The sequence below is a fragment of the Nerophis lumbriciformis genome, linkage group LG36, assembly GCF_033978685.3.
Source record: "Nerophis lumbriciformis linkage group LG36, RoL_Nlum_v2.1, whole genome shotgun sequence".
In the NCBI taxonomy this organism is placed as follows: domain Eukaryota; kingdom Metazoa; phylum Chordata; class Actinopteri; order Syngnathiformes; family Syngnathidae; genus Nerophis; species Nerophis lumbriciformis.
In genome coordinates this window covers 9,132,501-9,159,849 of record NC_084583.2, presented here as the reverse complement: position 1 = coordinate 9,159,849, position 27,349 = coordinate 9,132,501, and the positions used below count along the sequence as shown (strand labels likewise).

At 35.9% G+C, this 27,349-nt stretch overlaps 2 protein-coding genes across 2 annotated transcripts in view; one reads left to right on the top strand and one right to left on the bottom strand.

The window, feature by feature from the left end:
- The window catches only part of kcnk4a (potassium channel, subfamily K, member 4a), a 38,350-nt gene extending 30,849 nt beyond the window's left edge, over positions 1-7,501 (top strand). The window contains exon 10 of the mRNA XM_061930346.2: positions 6,125-7,501. Coding sequence (XP_061786330.1) covers positions 6,125-7,099 — 975 coding nt within the window. The 3' untranslated portion in view covers positions 7,100-7,501. The remainder of the gene's footprint in view (positions 1-6,124) is intronic.
- A 12,444-nt stretch (positions 7,502-19,945) lies between these two features.
- tgfb5 (transforming growth factor, beta 5) overlaps positions 19,946-27,349 on the bottom strand; it is a 52,099-nt gene continuing 44,695 nt past the window's right edge. The window contains exon 7 of the mRNA XM_061930432.2: positions 19,946-20,456. Coding sequence (XP_061786416.1) covers positions 20,298-20,456 — 159 coding nt within the window. The 3' untranslated portion in view covers positions 19,946-20,297. The remainder of the gene's footprint in view (positions 20,457-27,349) is intronic.

Here is a 27,349-nt window from a genome sequence, read left to right as displayed (position 1 = left end):
ACATACTATGCAAATATAAAAAAAAGCTTGTTGTGAAAAATGAGTTGTATTTTTTACAAGAAAAAGGTCACAATTTCACAAGAAAAACGTATTATAATAAAAGTCTTAATTTTACTCCACGCAAGTCAAAATTTTACAAGAAAAACGGAACATTTGTGCAATGTTATGATAAAAGTTCGAACTGTACACAATAACAGTCGCAGTTTTACAAGAAAAGCTTAACATTTTGGCAATTTTATGAAGAGTCGTAATTTTACTCGACAAAAGTCACAATTTTATAAGAAAACTAACATTTTGGCAATATTATAATAATCGAAATTTTACTCAAAAAAAGTCACTATTTTACAAGAACAACAACAAAAAATGGCAATATTGTGATAAAAGTCAGATTTTTTTATGACAAATGTCACCATTGTGCATTAAAAAGTAATAATTTTACATAAAAAAGTATTAATTTTTGAGAAAATATTGCAATATTACAGAAAGAATATGAGAAATTGTTCCCAATTTAATAAGAAAAAAGTCAACACATTGTGAGAAAGACTGCTTTTATGTAATTTATTATATTTTGAACTTTTAGTTTGTAATTGGTTTTTAATCTTAATTATTTACTTCAAGTTATTACAGTATGTCTCTATATACATATTTATTTATTTTCTTAATGAATTTTGGCCTAAAGGGGGCGCATTTCAATTTCTTGCACACACTTGTTATTTCATATGTTGACCAGAGGGGGAGCACTTTTAAAAGCGACACACAGTCACTTTAAAAAAATCCCTCCTTTTTTGAGACCACCCTCATTTTGACCAGCAGGGGTGCACATGAGACATTGTCTATTAGATGCAATGTTATTGGGACCATGATTTATGTCATCACTTGTTCACACCTCCTCATATGGAAGATACTTTTCCTTCTTCATGTCTCAAGAAGGTAGAAATACAAGAACACACACACACATATTCATGTATATGTTACCTTCTTGAGACTTCCGAAAAATGCCTCCCTCTTTAGAACCACCCTTTCTAGATATATAAAGAAGTGTATTTACAACATTAATAATATATACATACTATGCAAATATGAAGGAAAAAAAAGCTTGTGAAAAATGAGTTGGAATTTTTACAAGAAAAAGGTCACAATTTCACAAGAAAAACTTATTGTAATAAAAGTCGTCTATTTACTGAACGCAAGTCAAAATTTGACAAGAAAAACGGAACATTTGTGCAATGTTATGATAAAAGTTGGAATTTTACTCAATAACAGTCGCAATTTTACAAGAAAAGCTTAAAATGTTGGCAATTTTATGAAAAGAGTCGTCATTTTACTCGACCAAAGTCACAATTTTATAAGAAAACTTTAACATTTTTGCAATATTATAATAGTAATCGGAATTTTACTTTGCAAAATGATGACAAAAGTCATCATTTTACTCAAAAAAATGTCACTATTTTACAAGAACAACAAAAAATGGCAATGTTGTGATAAAAATCCGAATTTTTTATGACAAATGTCACCATTGTGCATTAAAAAGTAATAATTTTACATAAAAAAGTAATAATTTTATGAGAAAATATTGCAATATTACAGAAAGAATATGAGAAATTGTTCCCAATTTTATAAGAAAAAAGTCGACACATTGTAAGAAAAAGACTGCTTTTAGGTAATTTATTATTTTTTGAATTTTTTGTTTGTAATTGGTTTTTAATCATCATTATTTACTTCAAGTTATTACAGTATGTCTCTATATACATATTTATTTATTTTCTTAATTAATTTTGGCCAAAAGGGGGCGCATTTCAATTTCTTACACACACTTGTTATTTCATATGTTGACCAAGGGGGAAGACTTTTAAAAGCAACACACAGTCACTTTAAAAAATCCCTTCTTTTTTGGGACCACCCTCATTTTGACCAGCAGGGGTGCAAATGAGACATTGTCTATTAGATGCAATGTTATTGGGACCATGATTTATGTCATCACTTGTTCACACCTCCTCATATGGAAGATACTTTACCTTCTTCGTGTCTCAAGGATGCTAGAAATACAAGAACACACACACACACACATTCATGTATATGTTACCTTCTTGAGACCTCCGAAAAATGCCTCCCTCTTTAGAACCACCCTTTCTAGATATATAAAGAAGTGTATTTACAACATTAATAATATATACATACTATGCAAATATGAAGGAAAAAAAGCTTCTTGTGAAAAATGAGTTGGAATTTTTACAAGAAAAAGGTCACAATTTCACAAGAAAAACTTATTGTAATAAAAGTCGTCATTTTACTCAACGCAAGTCAAAATTTGACATGAAAAACTGAACATTTGTGCAATGTTATGATTAAAGTTGGAATTTTACTCAATAACAGTCGCAATTTTACAAGAAAAGCTTAAAATGTTGGCAATTTTATGAAAAGAGTCGTCATTTTACTCGACCAAAGTCACAATTTTATAAGAAAACTTTAACATTTTTGCAATATTATAATAGTAATCGGAATTTTACTCTGCAAAATGATGACAAAAGTCATCATTTTACTCAAAAAAATGTCACTATTTTACAAGAACAACAAAAAATGGCAATGTTGTGATAAAAATCCGAATTTTTTATGACAAATGTCACCATTGTGCATTAAAAAGTAATAATTTTACATAAAAAAGTAATAATTTTATGAGAAAATATTGCAATATTACAGAAAGAATATGAGAAATTGTGCCCAATTTTATAAGAAAAAAGTCGACACATTGTAAGAAAAAGACTGCTTTTAGGTAATTTATTATTTTTTGAATTTTTTGTTTGTAATTAGTTTTTAATCATCATTATTTACTTCAAGTTATTACAGTATGTCTCTATATACATATTTATTTATTTTCTTAATTAATTTTGGCCAAAAGGGGGCGCATTTCAATTTCTTACACACACTTGTTATTTCATATGTTGACCAAGGGGAAAGACTTTTAAAAGCGACACACAGTCACTTTAAAAAATCCCTTCTTTTTTGGGACCACCCTCATTTTGACCAGCAGGGGTGCAAATGAGACATTGTCTATTAGATGCAATGTTATTGGGACCATGATTTATGTCATCACTTGTTCACACCTCCTCATATGGAAGATACTTTTCCTTCTTCATGTCTCAAGAAGGCTAGAAATACAAGAACACACACACACACATATTCATGTATATGTTACCTTATTGAGACCTCCGAAAAATGCCTCCCTCTTTAGAACCACCCTTTCTAGATATATAAAGAAGTGTATTTACAACATTAATAATATATACATACTATGCAAATATGAAGGAAAAAAAGCTTCTTGTGAAAAATGAGTTGGAATTTTTACAAGAAAAAGGTCACAATTTCACAAGAAAAACTTATTGTAATAAAAGTCGTCATTTTACTCAACGCAAGTCAAAATTTGAAAAGAAAAACTGAACATTTGTGCAATATTATGATAAAAGTTGGAATTTTACTCAATAACAGTCGCAATTTTACAAGAAAAGCTTAAAATGTTGGCAATTTTATGAAGAGTCGTCATTTTACTCGACCAAAGTCACAATTTTATAAGAAAACTTTAACATTTTGGCAATATTATAATAGTAATCGGAATTTTACTCGGCAATATGATGACAATAGTCATCATTTTACTCAAAAAAATGTCACTATTTTACAAGAACAATGTCACCATATTGCATTAAAAAGTAACAATTTTACATAAAAAAGTAATAATTTTACGAGAAAAGATTGCAATATTACAGAAACAGAAATAATATGAGAAATTGACACATTGTGAGAAAAAGACTGCTTTTAGTTCATTCATTATTTTTTAAAATGTTTTGTTTGTAATGGTTTTTTAATCTTTATTATTTACTTCAAGTTATTACAGTATGTCTCTATATACATATTTATTTAATTGTATTAATTAATTTTGGGCAAAAGGTGCACATTTCAATTTCTTACACACACTTGTTATTTCATATGTTGACCAGAGGGGGAGCACTTTTAAAAGCGACACACAGTCACTTTAAAAAAATCCCTCCTTTTTTGGGACCACCCTCATTTTGACCAGCAGGGGTGCAAATGAGACATTGTCTATTAGATGCAATGTTATTGGGACCATGATTTATGTCATCACTTGTTCACACCTCCTCATATGGAAGATACTTTTCCTTCTTCATGTCTCAAGAAGGCTAGAAATACAGGAACACACACACACACACATATTCATGTATATGTTACCTTATTGAGACCTCCGAAAAATGCCTCCCTCTTTAGAACCACCCTTTCTAGATATATAAAGAAGTGTATTTACAACATTAATAATATATACATACTATGCAAATATGAAGAAAAAAAAGCTTCTTGTGAAAAATGAGTTGGAATTTTTACAAGAAAAAGGTCACAATTTCACAAGAAAAACTTATTGTAATAAAAGTCGTCACTCAACGCAAGTCAAAATTTTACAAGAAAAACTGAACATTTGTGCAATGTTATGATAAAAGTTCGAATTGTACTCAATAACAGTCGCAGTTTTACAAGAAAAGCTTAACATTTTGGCAATTTTATGAAGAGTCGTAATTTTATTCGACAAAGTCCCAATTTTATAAGAAAACTTTAACATTTTGGCGATATAATAATAATCAAAATTTTACTCGGCAAAATGATGACAAAAGTCATAATTTTACTCAAAAAAAATTCACTATTTTACAAGAACAACAAAAAAAATGGCAATATTGTGATAAAAGTCAGAATTTTTTTATGACAAATGTCACCATATTGCATTAAAAAGTCACAATTTTACATAAAAAAGTAATAATTTTACGAGAAAATATTGCAATATTACAGAAACAGAAATAATATGAGAAATTGACACATTGTGAGAAAAAGACTGCTTTTAGTTCATTCATTATTTTTTTAAATGTTTTGTTTGTAATTGTTTTTTAATCTTTATTATTTACTTCAAGTTATTACAGTATGTCTCTATATACATATGTATTTAATTGTATTAATTAATTTTGGGCAAAAGGTGCACATTTCAATTTCTTACACACACTTGTTATTTCATATGTTGACCAGAGGTGAAGCACTTTTAAAAGCGGCACACAGTCAATTTGAAAAATTCCTCCTTTTTGGGACCACCCTCATTTTGACCAGCAGGGGTGCAAATGAGACATTGTCTATTAGATGCAATGTTATTGGGACCATGATTTATGTCATCACTTGTTCACACCTCCTCATATGGAAGATACTTTTCCTTCTTCATGTCTCAAGAAGGCTAGAAATACAAGAGGAGTATTAATATTATCACATAAATTAGGGCAAAGTGGAGTGTGCTACCTGGCTGCCACCAGCAGAGGTGCTGTTGAGTTTTTGTGTAGAAGAAGAAGCCAAGAAATGTAACATTGATCAAGCGTTTGTCATGACACTTTCTCTAAAACCGTATTCACCTCCTAAGAATTTTGCCAGGAAACTGTCTTATGTTCAAGTGTTTGCACATGTAAACACATGTTAAAAAGGTTTTATGAATATTTAAGAGACTAAAAATTACATAGTTGTCTGATATTGTGTTGATAGCTGTCAGGTTCAAACACTGATGACATCTATTAAACGGACAAGAAGCAAGGAATCATGCAGAGACAGTTCAATTGTACTCATGAGGAGAGACGCATTGGGCTGTACACTCAGTTACAGTTCCAACCTACGCTCTAAGGTACAGTCCCACGTGCTCCTCTATTTATTTGGGAGGTCCCTGGTTACATCACTGGAGGGTAATTTCAGCAGCCCCAGTTAGACACAATATATGATTATTCAGAAATGCAAATGTGCTGACACTCGTGATATCGCCCTGTCTCTGCTTTGTCTGCGTCACGGTACTCGATGTTCGCCCTTGGCAGTCAGCAGGCCGGGTCTGGACACAAACACTGATACGAGACGACTCGCAATCCAAGATTGCAAGTTGTGCCTTTGCACAGATAGAAAAGTACAACTTCAGCACAATTGATAATAACTATAGCAACGGCCTTTAAGCATAAGAGTTGTGTGATAACTTACACATATTTATTCTAACAATAGCAGAATGTTGTACGGTTGTGAGGAACAAGTATGGTTGATGTTTGTCGCACAGATGGAGGAGTTGCGAGCCCACGCCACAGACTGGACCCAGCACATGTCCAAGGACTTCCGCCTCCCCAACCCGCTGGAGTTCAACGACCCCTTCCTCCTGCAGCGCCGCCGCTGGAAGCGCAGCGAGCGCCGTCGCATCCGCCGCGGAGCCCAGGGCACGCTGGGATACCGGCAGAGGAGCGGGGCGGAGAACGGGCACCTTCCCAACCACTGGGCCGGCCTCTCCGGCTCCATGGGCCGCCTGGAGGTGCTCGGCTCCTCCCTGGAGAGGAAGATGATGTCCAAACCTCGGTCGCGGCTCAGCGCTGCCGGAGTGGGAGGCGGGACCATTCCTCGAGCCAGGCCCGCCGAGCCCGGTTTGCAGCAGCAGGTGGGGAGGCGGTCCTTACCTCACCTGCTGCTGCGGTCCTTCTCCATGCCCGTCGCTAACTCCGCCTCCGAGCTGGACTCTCCAGAAGCGGCCGGGCGGGAGGGCTCCCTCTCAGGCTCCGAGTCGCCCTTCGACTCCAGGTCTGACATCTCCTCCGCGTCCTCGTCTTTCTCGGATCTCCGCTGGTTCCGGGCCCGCCGTCCGGTGTGTGACGTTGAAGGAGGCGGAGCCTCCTCACAAGACAAGGCCAAGGAAGAAATGAAGCATTCCTCCCTCGCTCCTCTTCCTCCTCACCGTCCCAACATAGTCCTCAACGATGAGCCCTCAGGCGCTTGTCAGCTGCTGGACTTCTTCGGGGAGAACCTGGCCTACATCGACGAGTCCTCAGACACATTAAGCGAGCGCGCCCTGCCGGCCGAGGAGAGGAGGAGACGAGCACGTAAGCCCAAGAAGAGGAGCGTGAGGAGGAAGCTGTCGCAGAGGTGGAGCCCCCTTCAGGTGAGGAGGCCCAGCAGCGACATGCAGCCTCCCTCCAATCCTCCTACGCCACCTCCTGACTTGTCTGCGTCAGACCTGAACCACAAAGACTCGCCGCCCGCACTCTGACACCTGCAGGGACACTTTTTTTTTTTTAACGACTTGTGAATGTTTTCCAGCTTACACCTCAAGAAGCAGTCAAGTTTGTAGCATTATTCAGCTGCACTGTCACGTGACTTAGTTTTTTTTAATGCTGCCATTCGATGGTTAACACGCTTGCCCTCACTGTCAGGAGATCCTGGTTTGAATCTCTGTTGGAATATCTCCTTGTGTGGGTCTTCTTACTCCCACAGCCCACAAACATGCATGTTGTTGTTAATTGGAGACGCTAAATTGTCCGTAGGTATGAATGCCTGTTTGTGATGTGTCCTGTGGTTGACAGGCTGCCCAAATCAGCTGGGATAGGCTCCAGCTTATCGGTATAGAAAATGAATAAACATTGGTTCAGTGTTGCCAGTTTGTGTTAAAAAAGGGTTGTCTTGCATTTTTTTATTTAAAAATAATATTTAAATGGTGCGAAAACGTGTTAAATGTTGTGAAATGTCAATTAATACATTAATAACTAGCAAAAACAACAATCTGGCTTTCTTATACAAAAACATTTTTGTTTTATCCATTGGTTACATGACAGTCGCATTTTGGAGCCTAAAAAAAAAATCACAATTATTTGCCTCAAAATGTAAGTTATTATCTTATAACAAGCATTTTTGTGTGAGTTGATAAGGTAACATTTGAAGTGTATAGTGTGAGGCAGTATGTGCACGTACGCCCTCTCGTGGCTGTGAGCAGAATAGCAACAGACCGCATTCTAATTGGGCGCTTTATTTATACATTTTTATTTTGTCTGTTTCCATAACATTCCCATTTTGGGACCTCGAAAATCAGAAATATTTGGCTCAAATTGCGAGTTACTGTTTTTTACCAAACGTTTTTGTGTGAGCGTTGATAAAGTAACATTTAAGGGTATCGTGTGAGGCAGTATGTACACGTACGCCCTCTCCTGGCTGTGAGCAGAATAGCAACTGACTGCATTCTAATTGGGCGCTTTATTTATACATTTTTATTTCGTCTGTTTCCATAACAGTCGCATTTTTACTCAAAATGTACGTGTTTTCTCTTTTTTTTTTTTTTTTTTTTAAAAAGCGTTTTAGTGTGAGCGTTGAAAACGAAACATTTTAAATGTCCAGTGTGAGCATGCGCGAACCAATTACGTCATAACCGAAGTGGATAGTGTGAGGCAGTATGTGCACGTACGCCCTCTCGTGGCTGAAAGCAGAATTGCAACTGACCACATTCTAATTGGGCGCTTTATCTATACATTTCTATTTCCTCTGTTTCCATAACAGTCGCATTTTGGGACCTCTAAAATCAGATATATTTGGCTCAAACTGCGAGTTACTATTTTTTACCAAACATTTTTGTGTGAGCGTTGATAAAGTAACATTTAAGAGTATAGTGTGGGCAGTATGTGCACGTACGCCCTTTCGTGGCTGTGAGCAGAATAGCAACTGACTGCATTCTAATTGGGCGCTTTATTTATACATTTTTATTTGGTCTGTTTCTAAACAGTCGCATTTTGACTCAAAATGTAAGTGTTTTCTCATTTTTTTTAAACGAGCTTTTTAGTGTGAGCGTTGAAAATTAAACATTTTAAATGTCCAGTGTGAGCATGCGCGAGCCCATGACGTCATAACCGAAGCAAAAAAAGGAGGCCCGAGATATCGATTCCGGCATTATCTTTTTTTTTTTTTTAATGTTTGTTTTATCCATTGGTTACATGACAGTTGCATTATGGAACCTTTAAAAAAATCACAAATATTTGCCCCAAAATGTGAGTTACTATTATTTAACAAACGTTTTTGTGTGATCGTTGATAAAGTAACATTTAAGTAGTATGTGCACGTACGCCCTCTCCTGGCTGTGAGCAGAATAGCAACTGACTGCATTCTAATTGGGCGCTTTATTTATACATTTTTATTTTGTCCGTTTCCATAACAGTCGTATTTTGACTAAAAATGTAAGTGTTTTCTCATTTATTTATTTATTTATTTTTAAAAAGAAGTATTTTAGTGTGAGCGTTGAAAACGAAACATTTTTAAAAGTCCAATGTGAGCATGTGCGAGCCAATGACGTCATAACCTAAGCAACATGGCGGCCCGACATATCGATTCTGGCATTATCTTTATGATCTGGCATTTATTTACGACGCTGTTAATGTGACCAGTATATACCTTTTTTTAAGTGTTTTACCCATTGGTTACATGACAGTTGAATTTTGGAACCTCAAAATTTTTTACCAAACGTTTTTTTGTGAGCGTTGATAAAGTAACATTTAAGTATATAGTGTGAGGCAGTATGTGCACGTACGCCCTCTCGTGGCTGTGAGCAGAATAGCAACTGACCGCATTTTAATTGGGCGCTTTATTTATACATTTTTATTTTGTCTGTTTCCATAACAGTCGCATTATGACTCAAAATGTGTTTTCTCTCTTTTTTAAAACAAGCGTTTTAGTGTGAGCGTTGAAAATTAAGCATTTTAAATGTCCAGTGTGAGCATGCGCGAGCCAATGACGTCATAACCGAAGCAAAATGGTGGCCCGAGATAGCGATTCTGGCATTTATTTACGACACTGTTAATGTGACCTGTATATACATTTTTTGTTTTTTTTAAAGTATTTTATCCATTGGTTACATGACAGTTGCATTTTGGAACCTCAAAAATCACAAATTTTTGCCCCAAAATGCGAGTTGCTATTTTTTAACAAACGTTTTTGTGTGAGCGTTGATAAAGTAACATTTAAGTATATAGTGTGAGGCAGTATGTGCACGTACGCCCTCTCGTGGCTAATGAGCAGGATAGCAACTGATCACATTCTAATTGGGCGCTTTATTTATACATTTTTATTTTTGTCTGTTTCCATAACAGTCGCATTTTGACTCAAAATGTGTTTTCTCTTTTTTTTCAAACAAGTGTTTTAGTGTGAGCGTTGAAAATTAAACATTTTAAATGTCCAGTCTGAGCATGCGCGAGCCAATGACGTCATTACCGGAGCAAAATGGTGGCCCGAGATAGCGATTCTGGCATTTATTTACGACGCTGTTAACGTGACCTGTATATACATTTTACTTTTGTGCACATACTTCATAAAACACGCTGAAAAAAAACATATTCAAATGACGCTTTTTAGAGAAGCATTTGAGGTTAGCGGTTCTTCGACAACAACAACAAAGTGACATTGCTACCTGCTGGCTTAGTGTACGTACTACAAAGTGATTTATTGTGAAAATACACACTACTAACCATACGTTACATCCTGGACAATATTCATGACACATTTGTGCTTTGTTTTAAAAACGTGCTATTTGGATTTACACTATATGAAAAAAAGGGAATTTGACCTTTTTGCAACCTCATGATACTATTGGCTAAGTTTTATATTCATAAATGCAAGTTTCTCAATACCCGACCTGTTTTATGTGCCTTTAAAAAAGAATTAGAACTCTACGTTAAAACATTCTCTACCTCTAACAACCAAAAAGCTGTGAAAACGATGATGCTGTGTTCCAAATTTAAGTTATTTACTGAAATTGAGTGAGCCTATGGCTTTGCACTTTGTTTGTTTATATATATATATAAACAAACAAACAAAGTATATATATATATATATATATATATATATATATATATATATATATATATATATATATATATATATATATATATATATATATATATATATTGCATTCTATTTTAGTTACTTTGAATTTACAACCCCCTGGCGCTGTTCTGTACTGTTTTTATACTTACTTTGATTATTATTTCTCAACTGTTTGTAAATGTTGAAATTTATAAATAAAGGTTTATAAAATTCTAAAAAAAAAAGAACATCCATGTACACGATTGCGTCTCGGCGTAATTTAAAATAAATCAATCAATGCCAATCAATCAATCAATGTTTATTTATATAGCCCTAAATCACAAGTGTCTCAAAGGGCTGCACAAGCCACAACGACATCCGCGGTACAGAGCCCACATAAGGGCAAGGAAAAACTCACAACCCCAATGGGACGTCGATGTGAATGACTATGAGAAACCTTGGAGAGGACCACATATGTGGGTGACCCCACACCTTTATCAAAATAAAAGCATGTATTTTCAGTTTTTGAAAAAAGTCCGACATGTTGTGTTTGCCGCATCCGTGCTGACCTCCGCAACCTCGTTGAACTCGCCGCGTGGGTGAGCGCTGGCTGCACGCTCTGCTTAGTCAGCAGCATCGAGAAGAGGATTTATTTCATGACAGCTATGCTTTTTATGGAGTTATAGAGTCGAGAAGCCACACTCATTTCATCATTGGCTGACAGCGACCTGGAAAAGGAAAAAAGTCACGCGGACTGTAAAACTTGTGACATGTTGATTCATGTGCAAAAAAAAAAAAAAAAAACTTTTTTGCTGTCACGTTGTTTGTATTTTCAGCAATAAAAATGTGCAGATTACACGTTTGACAAACTATACGACTTCTTGGGGCATAAATAGGCCTTCTTACGAGCTGCAATAACCTGCGGTTCTGACCTGCGCCAGGGCGCCCTCGTGTGGTTAAAACTGGAAGTTTCTGCTCTTCACTGCTGCTGCTGGTTTGATTGATTGAAACTTTTATTAGTAGTTTGCTGTCAGGTTCAAACACTGATGACATCTATTAAACAAGACAAGAAGCAAGGAATCATGCAGAGACAGAGTTACATTTAGCTCAATGAGGAGAAACGTTTTGGGCTGTAGTCTAGTTACAGAACCAACCAACGCTCTAAAGTCCAGCCCATGTGCTCCTCTATTTATTTGGGAGGTCCCTGGTTACATCACTGAGGCCGCTTATAAAGGGAGTGGCCACACATTTCATGCAAAGCAGCTTCCAGTACGCACAATACGTGACGGAATGTGCTGGGGGTTCTTGTGATTGCCTTGTCTCTGCTTCGTCATTGGCTGTTAGCGGGCTAAGACAAACAAAATATCTGCGGCGAGGCCACCCTTCATATGCCGTGACTGATAACAAGTTTTGTCCTTGCACAGATGGAAAAGTACAACTTGAGCACAATAGCTAATAACTATAGCAACGGCCTTTAAGCATAAGAGTTGTGTGATAACTTACACATATTTATTCTAACAATTGCACAGTACAGTACATATTCCGTACAATTGACCACTAAATGGTAACACCCCAATACGCTTGGTATAACTTTGCTCTCCCCCCCCCCTCTTTTAAGTTTCTCCTTGTGGATGTCAGTGCCTGGTCTGGCGCCCAGGGCAAAGGCACACGCTCCTCCCAAGGCCGGTGGCAGCCAGCGTGAGGAATAAGTAGAGGTTGGATATAGCAAGAGGTCGTTAAGTGGGAAAGACAAACAGATGCTGGGCCCAGTTTACTCAGGGAGGGGGTGAGGGAGGGGGGGCGGGGGGGTCCTCACCACACGCTCTCCTTTTTCTCCACGCACACTCGGATGTGTTTTTAGGTCAACGTCATTCATTTCAACAAGTAGCGTGGATGAAAGCTTCAATCCAAACAAACTGGCCTCCTAACAGGTTCTGCATTTGGTCTTATCGACATTTTATTTTGAAAAACGTGTTTTATGTGAGGTGTGAAACACAGCAAAACAACCATTCACATTCCTTTTAGTTGGGGTATAAAATATATACAATAAAACGGTTTTCTTAATTTCTCTGGTTAAAACAAATTATAAAGTTATAAAGTTTATTTTATTATTAAACTGAAACAATAAATGTGTGTGTCTGTACTCGAGTACGAATTTGTTGGACGCTTTTACAATGTTTTTCTTTTATTGAATAACCAAGAAGGTGGTTGAAGGTTGAATGAGGTCCATAGTCTTAATATTTCTTTGTTTATTTTTGTTTTACTGCTAAAAAAAACTACTCAAAAACACTCTAAAGGACAAAAGGGCACTGCTGTTTTTAAGGACATGGTGGATAGTAAACACAACTCAAAGATCCTCTATATAACAGGAGTGCACTGCTGTTTTTAAGGACATATATAGTGTATAAAAAACACTACTCAAAGATCCTTTATATAACAGGAGTTCACTGCTGTTTTTAAGAACCTACTGAACAAGCACCAATCAAAGATCCTCTATATACCAGGAGTGCATTGCTGTCTTTAAGGACATGGTGGATATTAAACACAACTCAAAGATCCTCTATATACCAGGAGTGCACTGCTGTTTTTAAGAACCTACTGAAAAAAAACACTAATCAAAGATCCTCTATATAACAGGAGTGCATTACTGTTTTTAAGGACATGGTGGATATTAAACACAACTCAAAGATCCTCTATACAACAGAAGTGCATTGCTGTTTTTAAGGACATATATAGTGTATAAGAAACACAACTCAAAGATCCTTTATTAAACAGGAGTTCACTGCTGTTTATAAGAACCTACTGAAAAAACACTACTCAAAGATCCTCTATATACCAGGAGTGCACTGCTGTTTTTAAGGACATGGTGGATATTAAACAACTCAAAGATCCTTTATACAACAGGAATTTACTGCTGTTTTTAAGAACCTACTGAAAAAGCACTAATCAAAGATCCTCTATATAACAGGAGTGCATTGCTATCTTTAGGACATGGTGGATATTAAACACAACTCAAAGATCCGCTATACAACAGGAGTGCATTGCTGTTTTTAAGGACATATATAGTGTATAAGAAACACTACTCAAAGGTCCTTTATATAACAGGAGTTCACTGCTGTTTTTAAGAACCTACCGAAAAAGCACTAATCAAAGATCCTCTATATGACCAGGAGTGCACTGCTGTTTTTAAGGACATGGTGGATATTAAACAACTCAAAGATCCTCTATATACCAGGAGTGCGCTGCTGTTTTTAAGAACCTACTGAAAAAGCACTAATCAAAGATCCTCTATATAACAGACAGGAGTGCATTGCTGTCTTTAGGACATGGTGGATATTAAACACAACTCAAAGATCCGCTGTACAACAGGAGTGCATTGCTGTTTTTAAGGACATATATAGTGTATAAGAAACACTACTCAAAGGTCCTTTATATAACAGGAGTTCACTGCTGTTTTTAAGAACCTACCGAAAAAGCACTAATCAAAGATCCTCTATATACCAGGAGTGCACTGCTGTTTTTAAGGACATGGTGGTTATTAAACAACTCAAAGATCCTCTATATACCAGGAGTGCACTGCTGTTTTTAAGAACCTACTGAAAAAGCACTAATCAAAGATCCTCTATATGACCAGGAGTGCACTGCTGTTTTTAATGACATGGTGGATATTAAACAACTCAAAGATCCTCTATACAACAGGAGTGCACTGCTGTTTTTAAGAACCTACTGAAAAAGCACTAATCAAAGATCCTCTATATAACAGGAGTGCATTGCTGTCTTTAGGACATGGTGGATATTAAACACAACTCAAAGATCCGCTATACAACAGGAGTGCATTGCTGTTTTTAAGGACATATATAGTGTATAAGAAACACTACTCAAAGGTCCTTTATATAACAGGAGTTCACTGCTGTTTTTAAGAACCTACCGAAAAAGCACTAATCAAAGATCCTCTATATACCAGGAGTGCACTGCTGTTTTTAAGGACATGGTGGATATTAAACAACTCAAAGATCCTCTATATACCAGGAGTGCGCTGCTGTTTTTAAGAACCTACTGAAAAAGCACTAATCAAAGATCCTCTATATACCAGGAGTGCACTGCTGTTTTTAAGGACATGGTGGATATTAAACAACTCAAAGATCCTCTATATAACAGGAGTGCACTGCTGTTTTTAAGGACATATATAGTGTATAAGAAACACTACTCGAAGATCCTTTATATAACAGGAGTTCACTGCTGTTTTTAAGAACCTACTGAAAAAGCACTAATCAAAGATCCTATACATAACAGGAGTGCATTGCTGTCTTTAAGGACATATATATAGTGTACAGGAACCACCACTCAAATATTCTCTATATGGAGTTCACTGCTGTTTTTAAGGACATAATCACAAAGATCCTCTATTAAATATCGGTGCTGTTTATTTAATAAAAACCTCCAACAAAAGCATTAGTCAAAGATGGTCAGTTGGGTTTGGAAAGCACAGCTCCAGTTCGTGCTAGTCAAAGATCCACTAAATGACAGGAGTGCTCTGCTGTTTTCAAGGACCCTCTGCAAAAATACTCAAAGATCCTCTATATAACAGGAGTGCAGTGTTGTTTTTAAGGAACTTGCTTCAAAAATACAACTCGAAGATCTTTTATATCACAGGAGTGCTCTGCTTTTTTCAAGGACCTGCTACAAAAATACTACTCAAAGATCCTCTATACGACAGGAGGGGTCTGCTGTATTCAGGGAGTTCCTGCAAAAACACTACTCGGAGATCCTCTATATCACAGGAGTGCAGTCCTGTTTTTAAGGAAGCTGTGAAAAAAATACTACTCAAAGATCCTCTATACAGCAAAAGTGCAGTGCTGTTTTTACGGAAGCTGCGAAAAAAATACTACTCAAAGATCCTCTATATAACAGGAGTGCTGTGCTGTTTTTAAGGAAGCTGTGAAAAAAATACTACTCAAAGATCCTCTATATAACAAGAGGGATCTGCTGTTTTTAAGGACATATATAGTGTATAAGAAACACTACTCGAAGATCCTCTACATACAACAGGAGTGCAGTCCTGTTTTTAAGGAAGCTGCTACAAAAATACTACTCAAAGATCCTCTATATAGCAAAAGTGCAGTGCTGTTTTTACAGAAGCTGCGAAAAAAATACTACTCAAAGATTCTCTATATAACAGGAGGGATCTGCTGCTTTTAAGGACATATATAGTGTATAAGAAACACTACTCGAAGATCCTCTATATAGCAATAGTGCAGTGCTGTTTTTAAGTAAGCTGCTACAAAAATACTACTCAAAGATCCTCTATACAACAGGAGGGATCTGCTGTTTTTAAGGACATATATAATGTATAAGAAACACTACTCGAAGATCCTCTATATAACAGGAGTGCAGAGCTGTTTTTATGGACATATATAGTGTATAAGAAACACTACTCTAAGATCCTCTATATAACAGGAGTGCAGTGCTGTTTTTAAGAAAGCTGCTACAAAAATACTACTCAAAGATCCTCTATATAACAGGAGTGCAGTGCTGTTTTTATGGACATATATAGTGTATAAGAAACACTACTCTAAGATCCTCTATATAACAGGAGTGCAGTGCTTTTGTTTAGGAAGCTGCTACAAAAATACTACTCAAAGATCCTCTATATAACAGGAGGGATCTGCTGTTTTCAGAGACAACCTGCAAAAACAATACTCAAAGATCTTCTATACAATAGGAGTACTCTGCTGTTTTAAAGACTTATACAAAAGCACTATTCAAAGATCCTCTATAAAACAGCAGCACTTCCACAAAAACAACTGTCAAAGATCCGCTGTGTAGTTTTTGAGAAACTACTGCAAGAAAGTTGCTAAGTCTAAAAACAGATCAAAGATCCTCTTAAGGACAGGAGTGCAGTGCTGTTTTTTTTTTTTTTTTTTAAATAAAACCTACTAAGTACAAGAACAGTGGTCAAAGATCCTCCATGTGACAGGAGCGGTCAGCTGTTTCAAAAACAGCATTTTAATAACTGTACATGAGATTATTCAGCCAAATATTTCCCAGACATTTATGCGAGATTTTAAAAACTTAAGTGGTTTTTGATGAGTACATGTTTAGCGGTGCGGTGGAGCAGAGCGGATACGTCTATTTACTGGACCTTCTTACTGACCTTCTTACTGGACAGCAGTTTCCTATTGCATTGTATTATAACAAAAGTCATCAATTTACTCAACGCAAGTCAAAATCTTACAAGAAAAACTGAACATTTTTGCAATGTTATGAATGTTATGGAATTTTACTCAATAACAGTCGCAATTTTACAAAAAAAGCTTAAAATTTTGGCAATTTTATGAAAAGAGTCGTCATTTTACTCGACAAAAGTCACAGTTTTATAAAAAAAACTTTAAAATGTTGTCAATTTTATGAAAAGAGTCATAATTTTACTCGACAAAAGTCACAATTTTATAAGAAAACTTTAAAATGTTGGCACTTTTATGAAAAGAGTTGTAATTTTACTCGACAAAAGTCAGTTTTATATGAAAACTAAACATTTTTTTGGCAATATTATGATAATAATCTGAATTTTACTTGGGAAAATTATGACAAAAGTCAAAATGTTACTCAAAAAATGGCACCGTTTTACAAGAACACCAAAAAAAAAGGGCAATATTGTGATAAAATTTTGCATTACAATGTAATATTTTTACATAAAAAAGTAATAATTTTACCAAAAAACATTGCAATATTACAGAAACAGAAAGAACATGAGAAATTGTTCCCAATTTTATAAGAAAAAAGTTGACACATTGTGAGAAAAAGACTGCTTTTAGTTCATTTATTTGTATTTTTTGTTTGTAATTGGTTTTTAATCTTCATTATTTACTTAAAGTTATTACAGTATGTGTGGAAGTAGTGTCAAAGCGCTTTGAGTACCTTGAAGGTAGAAAAGCGCTATACAAGTACAACCCATTTATCATTTATTTATTTATGCCTCCATAAACATTTTTTTTAAATTTTTTTTAATTAATTTTGGCCAAAGGAGGCGCATTTCAATTTCTTACACGCACTTGTTATTTCATATGTTGACCAGAGGGGGAGCACTTTTAAAAGCGACACACAGTCAATTTGAAAAATCCCTCCTTTTTGGGACCACCCTCATTTTGATAGATGTCACCAGCAGGGGTGCAAATGAGATCTCTATTTTTTGTTTTTAGTAATGTGCTTAAGGCCGATGACAAAGGAGTCAGGGACCACAGGTGGTTCCTGTGCCGCACTTTGGGCAACTCAGCTGTAGAAACTAACTGTTAATGGCCACTATAGTCTTAGTAGTGTAGTGTATTTGTTCATCCTATGGTCTTGTTTGATCATATATTGCCTTTGCACTTGCTTGTCAATGTTTATTTTTGTATGCACATTAAATCAACAAAAAAATCCTGACTTTGGAGCAATGTTCACGGACACTAGTATTTGGCTCTCTATTAGATGCAATGTTATTGGGACCATGATTTATGTCATCACTTGTTCACACCTCCTCATATGGAAGATACTTTTCCTTCTTGGTGTCTCAAGAAGGGTAGAAATACAAGAACACACACACACACACACACACACATTCTTGTATTTGTTACCTTCTTGAGACTTCCAAAAATGCCTCCCTCTTTAGGACCACCCTTTCGAGATATATAAAGAAGTGTATTTACAACATTAATAATATATACATACTATGCAAATATAAAAAAGCCTATTGTGAAAAATTTGTTGGAATTTCACAAGAAAGGTCACAATTTCACAAGAAAAACTTAGAATTTTGGCAGTATTATAATAAAAGTCGTCCTTTTACTCAACGCAAGTCAAAATTATACAAGAAAAACTGAACATTTGTGCAATGTTATGATAAAAGTTGGAATTGTACTCAATAACAGTCGCAATTTTACAAGAAAAGCTTAAAATGTTGGCAATTTTATGAAAAGAGTCGTAATTTTACTCGACAAAAGTCACAGTTTTATAAGAAAACTTAATTTTTTTGTCAATATTATAATAATCTGAATTTTACTTGGGAAAATTATGACAAAAGTCAAAATTTTACTCAAAAAATGTCACCGTTTTACAAGAACAACAAAAAAATGGGCAATATTGCGATAAGTCAGAATTTTGCATTAAAAAGTAATATTTTTACATAAAGTAATATTTTTACATAAAAAAGTAACAATTTTACGAGAAAATATTGCAGTATTACAGAAACAGAAAGAATATTCCCAATTTTATAAAAAAAAAGTCGACACATTGTAAGAAAAAGACTGCTTTTAGTTCATTTATTTTTTGTTTGTAATTGGTTTTTAATCTTCATTAATTACTTCAAGTTATTACTGTATGTCTCCATATATATATATATATATATATATATATATATATATATATATATATATATATATATATATAATTATTTTTATTTTTTTTAAATTAATTTTGGCCAAAGGGGCAGCATTTCAATTTCTTACACACACTTGTTATTTCATATGTTGACCAGAGGGGGAGCACTTTTAAAAGCGACACACAGTCACTTTGAAAAATCCCTCCTTTTTGGGACCACCCTCCTTTTGATAGATTTTACCACCAGGGGTGCAAATGAGATCTCAATTTTTAGTTTCTATAGTCTTAGTACTGCTGTGTTTTTGTTCATCCTATGGTCTTGTTTTAGATAGATAGTACTTTATTGATTCCTTCAGGAGAGTTCCCTCAGGAAAAGTCAGTCTGACCTTTATCACAACATTGCCCATTGTTTTGGTGTTCTTGTAAAACAGTGACATTTTTGGAGTAAAATTTTGACATTTGTCGTAATTTTCCCAAGTAAAATTTTGATTATTATAATATTGCCAAAACAAATTAAGTTTTCTTATAAAATTGCTGCCTTTTCATCTGTCAATGTTTACTTTTGTATGCACATTAAATCAACAAAAAAATCCTGACTTTGGAGCAATGTTCACGGACTCTAGTATTTGGCTCTCTATTAGATGCAATGTTATTGGGACCATGATTTATGTCATCACTTGTTCACACCTCATACTTTTCCTTCTTCATGTCTCAAGGATAGAAATACACACACACACACACACACACACACACACACACACACACACACACACACACACACACACACACACACACACACACACACACACACACACACACACACACACACACACACAGAGTGAAACCACTGGCATACCAGAGTCTATATTTAAAAACGAAGCCTGTGGATGTTTTTCTTTTATTTCCACTTTCTCTCCAACATTTGCCAGAAGCGAGGAAAAATGACGAGTGGACACTTTTAGAGAATAATGAATAAAAAAAAAACATAAAAAGGAGGACGACAAATATCGCCCCGCCCACGTCTGTCCTCCCGCCACAAATGCCAGAAGGAGGCGGGTCCAGGTCTTAAAATGGAAGCTGTGTGGAAAGCGTTCACATCCTGTTTACGCCGGGCGGGCAGACTTGGGGGACCACAGGGCGCTGGCAGCCAGGGAGGACCCGGGCTGGGACACGGCTCCTCTTTCTTCATCTCGCCAAGGTCCGGGGCAAAACGGCACGGGCGAGAGCAGATGTATTTACAGGAAGTTGATGCAGGGGGGGGGGGGGGTGTCCCGTCAGCGACACTTGCAGGTTTTCACCACCATGTTGGAGAGCTGCTCCACGCGGGGCGAGCGGCCGATGAAGTACATGATGGTGAGGGGCTCCAGGTCCTGGGGGACGCAGCAGGGCGAGGCCGAGGCTTCCGGGTTGAGTTTGTTGTACAGCGGCAGAATCTTGAAACAACAAAAGCATATTTCAGCTTTTTTTCATGTCAGCTTGGCCACAGGCGTCTATTTTTTTCCTCCTGCGAGGTCATTCCAGTGGAACTCCTGCTTGTTTGACCACACTCACGGCTTCTTGTCATAGCTGGTGTCCTCCCAGGGGACTTTAGAGTAGTCAGTGTTTGCCTTAAAGCTACCTTGAAGTGATGCCACACACAATGTGACTATTGTCCAAACAACTTTGGCAACGATTCCACTCATAATAATTTCTTGATTCAAAATAAATACTTCCTTTCAAACATTTGTTTATTGGAATCTTTCAATCAAACACGTCAAATGTTATTTTTTTCCGCCCCAAACAAGTAACCCACAGAAAGTATACCTAAAATAAAATAAAAACCCACCTTTTTAGCACAGCTTTTATCTAAATTTCTCTGCCTTTGTGTTTTTAAATACACTGCTTGCCTATCTGTTTTATCCAGTGCTTTCATGCTTTTATTTCTATTTTTTATTATCTATGTTTCTGTTTTATCTAGTGTTTTTCATGTTTTCATTTATATTTAAATTTCCTATTATATATTCTAACTTTGTATTTTTTTTATACTTTGTAGCACTTTGAGAGTGCGTTTCAAGTCAAAAGTTGATTTTCAAGCCAAAAAATGATTTTCAAGGTAAAAGTTGATTTTCAAGGTAAAAGTTGATTTTCAAGACAAAAAATGATTTTCAAGGTAAAAGTTGATTTTCATGACAAAAAATGATTTTCAAGGAAACAAATGATTTTCAAGGTAAGTTGATTTTCAAGACAAAAAATGATTTTCAAGGTAAGAGTTGATTTTCAAGACAAAAAATGATTTTCAAGGTAAAAGTTGATTTTCAAGACAAAAAATGATTTTCAAGGTAAAAGTTGATTTTCAAGATAAAAAATTATTTTCAAGGTAAAAGTTGATTTTCAAGGTAAAAGAATGATTTTCAAGACAAAAAATTATTTTCAAAGAAAAAAATTATTTTCAAGGTAAGAGTTGATTTTCAAGACAAAATATTATTTTCAAGGTAAAAGTTAATTTTAAAGGTAAAAGTTGATTTTAAAGGTAAAAGTTGATTTTCAAGACAAAAAAATATTTTTGAAAATCAACTTTTTCCTTGAAAATCATTTTTTGTCAGGAAAATCAACTTTTACCTTGAAAATCATTTTTTGTCTTGAAAATCAACTTTTACCTTGAAAATAATTTTGGTCTTGAAAATCAACTCTTACCTTGAAAATAATTTTGGTCTTGAAAATCAACTCTTACCTTGAAAATATTTTTTTCCCTTGAAAATAATTTTTTGTCAGGAAAATCAACTTATACCTTGAAAATATTTTTTTTCCTTGAAAATCAACTTTTACCTTGAAAATAATTTTTTGTCCTGAAAATCAACTTTTACCTTGAAAATCAACTTTTACCTTGAAAATCATTTTTTGTAAACATGCATCAGTCAAACTGCACTCTTGAGTGTCCCCAACGCGGTGCAGCAATACACAAAAGCCGACAAAAGGCTCATCAATTATCTACTTTTCAATTTGAGATCCGCTTCTTTTACATCTTTTAGGAATCCACCCCAGACTTCCGGAAACTTCAGCCTAATTTTCTCCAATTGAAGGGAATAAAGTACATCTCTAACCCAGCGGGTGTGGCAGGGAGGCGCTGCAGCCTTCCACTTTAGCACAATGAGTCTTCTAGCCAACAAAGTAGTGAACGCTATCAAGTATGATTTATGTGTGTATATATATATCTATATATATATATATATATATATATTTATATATATATATATATATATATATATATATATATATATATATATATATATATATATATATATATATATCCACCCATCCAAATGATGAGAATCAGGTGTCCTAATCACTTGGCCCGGTGTATCAAATCAAGCACTTAGGCACGGAGACTGTTTGTACAAACATTTGTGAAAGGATGGGCCGCTCTCAGTGATTTCCAGCGTGGAACTGGCATAGGATGCCACCTGTGCAACAAATCCAGTCGTGAAATGTCCTCGCTCCTAAATATTCCAAAGTCAACTTTATTAAAAGAAAAGGGAAGAGTTTGGGAACAACAGCAACTCAGCCACCAAGTGGTAGGCCACATAAACTGACAGAAAGGTCAGCATAGTGCAGAGACTTTCTGCACAGTCAGTTGCTACAGAGCTCCAAACCTAATGTGACCTTCCAATTAGCCCACGTACAGAACGCAGAGAGCTTCATGGAATGGGTTTCCACGGCGGAGCAGCTGCATCTAAGCCATACATCACCAAGTCCAATGCAAAGCGTGGGATGCAGTGGTGTAAAGCACGTCGCCACTGGACTCTAGAGCAGTGGAGACGCCTTCTCTGGACTGATGAATCACGCTTCTACATCTGGCAACCTGATGGACCAGTCTGGCTTTGGAAGTTGCCAGGAGAACGCTACATTTCGGACTGCATTGTGCCGAGTGTGAAATTTGGTGGAGGAGGAATTATGGTGTGGGATTGTTTTTCAGGAGTTGGGCTTGGCCCCTTAGTTCCAGTGAAAGGAACTTTGAATGCTCCAGGATACCAAAACATTTTGGACAATTCTATGTTCCCAACCTTATGGGAACAGTTTGGAGCGGGCCCCTTCCTCTTCCTCTTCCAACATGACTGTGCACCAGTGCACAAAGCAAGGTCCATAAAGACATGGATGACAGAGTCTGGTGTGGATGAACTTGACTGGCCTGCACAGAATCCTGACCTGAACCCGATAGAACACCTTTGGGATCAATTAGAACAGAGACTGAGAGCCAGGCCTTCTCCACCAACATCAGTGTGTGACCTCACCAATCCGCTTTTGGAAGAATGGTCGAAAATTCCTATAAACACACTCCACAACCTTGTGGACAGCCTTCCCAGAAGAGTTGGAGCTGTAATAGCTACAAAAGGTGGACCGACATCATATTGAACCCTATGGGTTAGGAATGGGATGGCACTTCAAGTTCATATGTGAGTCAAGGCAGGTGGCCAAATACTTTTGGCAATATATATATATATATATATATATATATATATATATATATATATATATATATATATATATATATATATATATATATATATTGGTGTTTATATATATATATATATATACACAGTATATATATATATACATATATATATATATATATATACATATATATATACACACACACACACACACACACACACATACATATATATGTATGTATATACACACACACACACAGACACACTTATATATATGTGTGTGTGTATATATATACATATATATGTATGTGTATATATATGTATGTATATATATATATATACATATATATATATGTACATACACATATATGTGTGTATATATATACACACACACACATATACACATACATACTGAATATACACATACATATATATATATATATATCAATATATACACTTATATATACACACATTTATATATATACATATATATTTCCATATATATATATATACATATATATACACATATATACATACATATATATACACACACACACACATATATATACACACACACACACACACATATATATACACACATATACATATATATATACACATATATATACATATATATATATATATACATACATATATACATACATACATACATACATATATATATATATATATATATATATATATATATATATATACATATATACATACACACACACACACACATATATACATATATAGATGTGAGTGCGTGGGTGTTAACATATAATAATATAATGGATATATAATTATTATATTTGGATATTAAGAGTATGTGAAAGTTCGACTCCTACAGTTTTTTTTTTTACTTCTGTGACTCTTTAAAGCTTTGTAATCAATGAGAAATATCAAGCAGTTAAATGGGTGTGATTTTGTATAATTTTATGGTTGTGGGACTTTTTTTTTTTTTTTTAATAATATTCACAATGGTTGTGTGTTATGTGTGACCACGTGTGTTGACTTTTTGTGTTGGTTAAATGTTTTTTATGCACTGTGACTAGGAAAGGTTGTTTGGATAGGAAAGTAAAGTAAGTAAGAAAGTAAAGTAGTGAGCTTGTGATATCAAGAAAGTATGTATCATGGTCACTGACCTGAATGTCTTACATAATCCACAACATGCTGACACAATAAATTGAATATGAAGACACCCTGCATCGCCAGGTTGCTTATTATTGAAGTTGAACTTGTGCTGTCGTCTCATGAGCCACATTAAAGATGTCGGCGGGCTGCATCTGGCCCGCAGGCCGTGCTTTGAACCCCTGGCTGAGGATTCAGTTTGATCTTTTCGCCAATTACCAAAGACAAAGTATTAAACATTTCAGTCCAATAACTGCACAGAGATGACAAAGCCAAAACATATGTTAGCTGAAGACTGTTGACACGATCACATAATACTGATATTATGTCATACGTCTTCACCAAGAAGTACCATGTATTAGCTTGCATTGAACAAGGCTGAAGCACAACTAGAAGACTTATGAACTCTACTTAAAATCTCTGCCCAGCTCTCCTCAGATAGAATCAGTCCAAAGTCACTCGCCCAAAGTGACTTACTTGAAGTCAGAGACCGAGGGCGAGAATATAACATTTGCTGGCAAATAAGTGTAATTGATCATCTCAGGGCAGTCAGTCGATTGCAACTGGACTGTTTGGTTTGTCTTAGAAGATGTATAGCCCCTCATCTGAGAAGGCTTCATCAGTTCATGATCATAGGCTTACATTGGTCGATCTAGTCTTAGACTTAGATTGGTCACATCTACTCTTAGACTTAGATTGGACAGATCTAGTCTTAGACTTAGATTGGTCACATCTAGTCTTAGACTTACATTGGTCACATCTAGTCTTAGACTTAGATTGGTCTCATCTAGTCTTAGACTTACATTGGTCACATCTAGTCTTAGACTTACAAAGGTCACATCTAGTCTCAGATTGGTCACATCTACTCTTAGACTTAGATTGGTCAGATCTAGTCTTAGACTTAGATTGGTCACATCTAGTCTTAGACTTACATTGGTCACATCTAGTCTTGGACTTAGATTGGTCAGATCTAGTCTTAGACTTAGATTGGTCACATCTAGTCTTAGACTTAGATTGGTCAGATCTAGTCTTAGGCTTAGATTGGTCAGATCTAGTCTTAGACTTAGATTGGTCACATCTAGACTTAGACTTAGATTGGTCAGATCTAGTCTTAGACTTAGATTGGTCACATCAAGTTTTACACTTAGATAGGTCAGATCTAGTCTTGACTTAGATTGGTCAGATCTAGTCTTAGACTTAGATTGGTCACATCTAGTCTTAGACTTAGATTGGTCACATCTATTCCAGTGGTTGGTGCAAAACCCCAAATATGTATACTCCAAAACCAGGAGGGTGCGCCTGGGCAAGGATGGTTTCACCCTATGGTAGTGAGAAAAACAACTTTTTTGATGCAAACGAGCAATCCTAACTGTCAAAGCCAATGACAAGTCATTGAAGTGTAATTTCCCCTAGTGGTTGTTTAGTTTCCCCAATATATGAATCATTACACTTGATACACATACACCAGATTGTTTTTCTGAGTGTGGGGTGTCCGGTCTTTAGGATGCACCAGTCTCTGTCTCAGGGCTTTGCCTGGTTTGAAGTGTACTTGGATGTTGTGTTGGCTCAAAACTCAGAAGAGTTCCTCAGATAGACCTGATACATATGGAATGACAGTATTTTTGCGTCTGTCACCTTTGTCCTTCTCATCCACTCCGTACTTGTCATTTCTGGAAGTGGATGTACGACCAGCTGGGTTAACCACAGGTCTTGAGGGCTTGCCTCAAATGCCTATGCTCTTTCTTTTTGGCCCGTGGGCTGGTAGGAACATGATCAGCTCTGTGTTGCAGGGTTCTGATAACACCCAGTTTGTGTTCCAGTGGGTGGTGTGAGTCAAAAAAGTAGGAATTGGTCTGTATGTGTGGGTTTTTGGGTAAACCCCGACATGGAGGCCCCTGTTTTCTCCAATGTGGACATCACAGTCCAAAAATGGCAACTTACTGTCTTTGACATCCTCACGTGTGAACTTTATATTTTTGTCCACTAAGTTCATGTGCTCGGTGAAGGCTGATTTTTACCCATGTGTCATCCACTTATATACATCCCCGCTGTACAGTAAGTACAGTATGGCTATGCTCCATGAAAGTTGTTGTTGTCTGGACAGGAGAAAGTCAAAGTTTCATGGGGTGTAAAATTGGTGTTATGAGACAGAGCCCACTGTACAGTTGCATAGGTTTCATGAGGACACCCGAGGAGTCGGGACATTTACGACTGAGGTAAACCAGCCTGGGCTAACGAGGTTGTCGAGACGACCACAAATGATGCACATGAAGCTTATTTAAAGGACAACACGTCACTCGGCTTTTCTATACATACAAGTCCAGACTGCTGCTTTTTTTCACTGACTTATGGAGCAAATATTAAAAGTCAACACTGTAGCACATTTGATGGGTCAGCAAATGTATGCATTACACATCATTACATCATACTCTAAAACATATTGTAGTATATTTTCTTACATTTTCTCTTCTTGATGTCTTCATGATAAATAACCTCTCTCAAAAAGAAGCCTAATTGTTTTTATAATTTTTTGTACAATACTTACCAATATCACAAATATTTTCTTTAATGTTATCTAATGGACATTTATTTGTATTTTGCTAAGATTTCCTAGTATGACATACATATATATTAACTTTTTTTCTGATGAAGGGCTTTATTTGTACAAAAGCAATCCTGATAATATTTACCAATATTGCAGGTATTTTTGAGAATAATTCTAAAAGAAGGTCTTTATTTGTACAAAAATATTTTTGATATGTTAT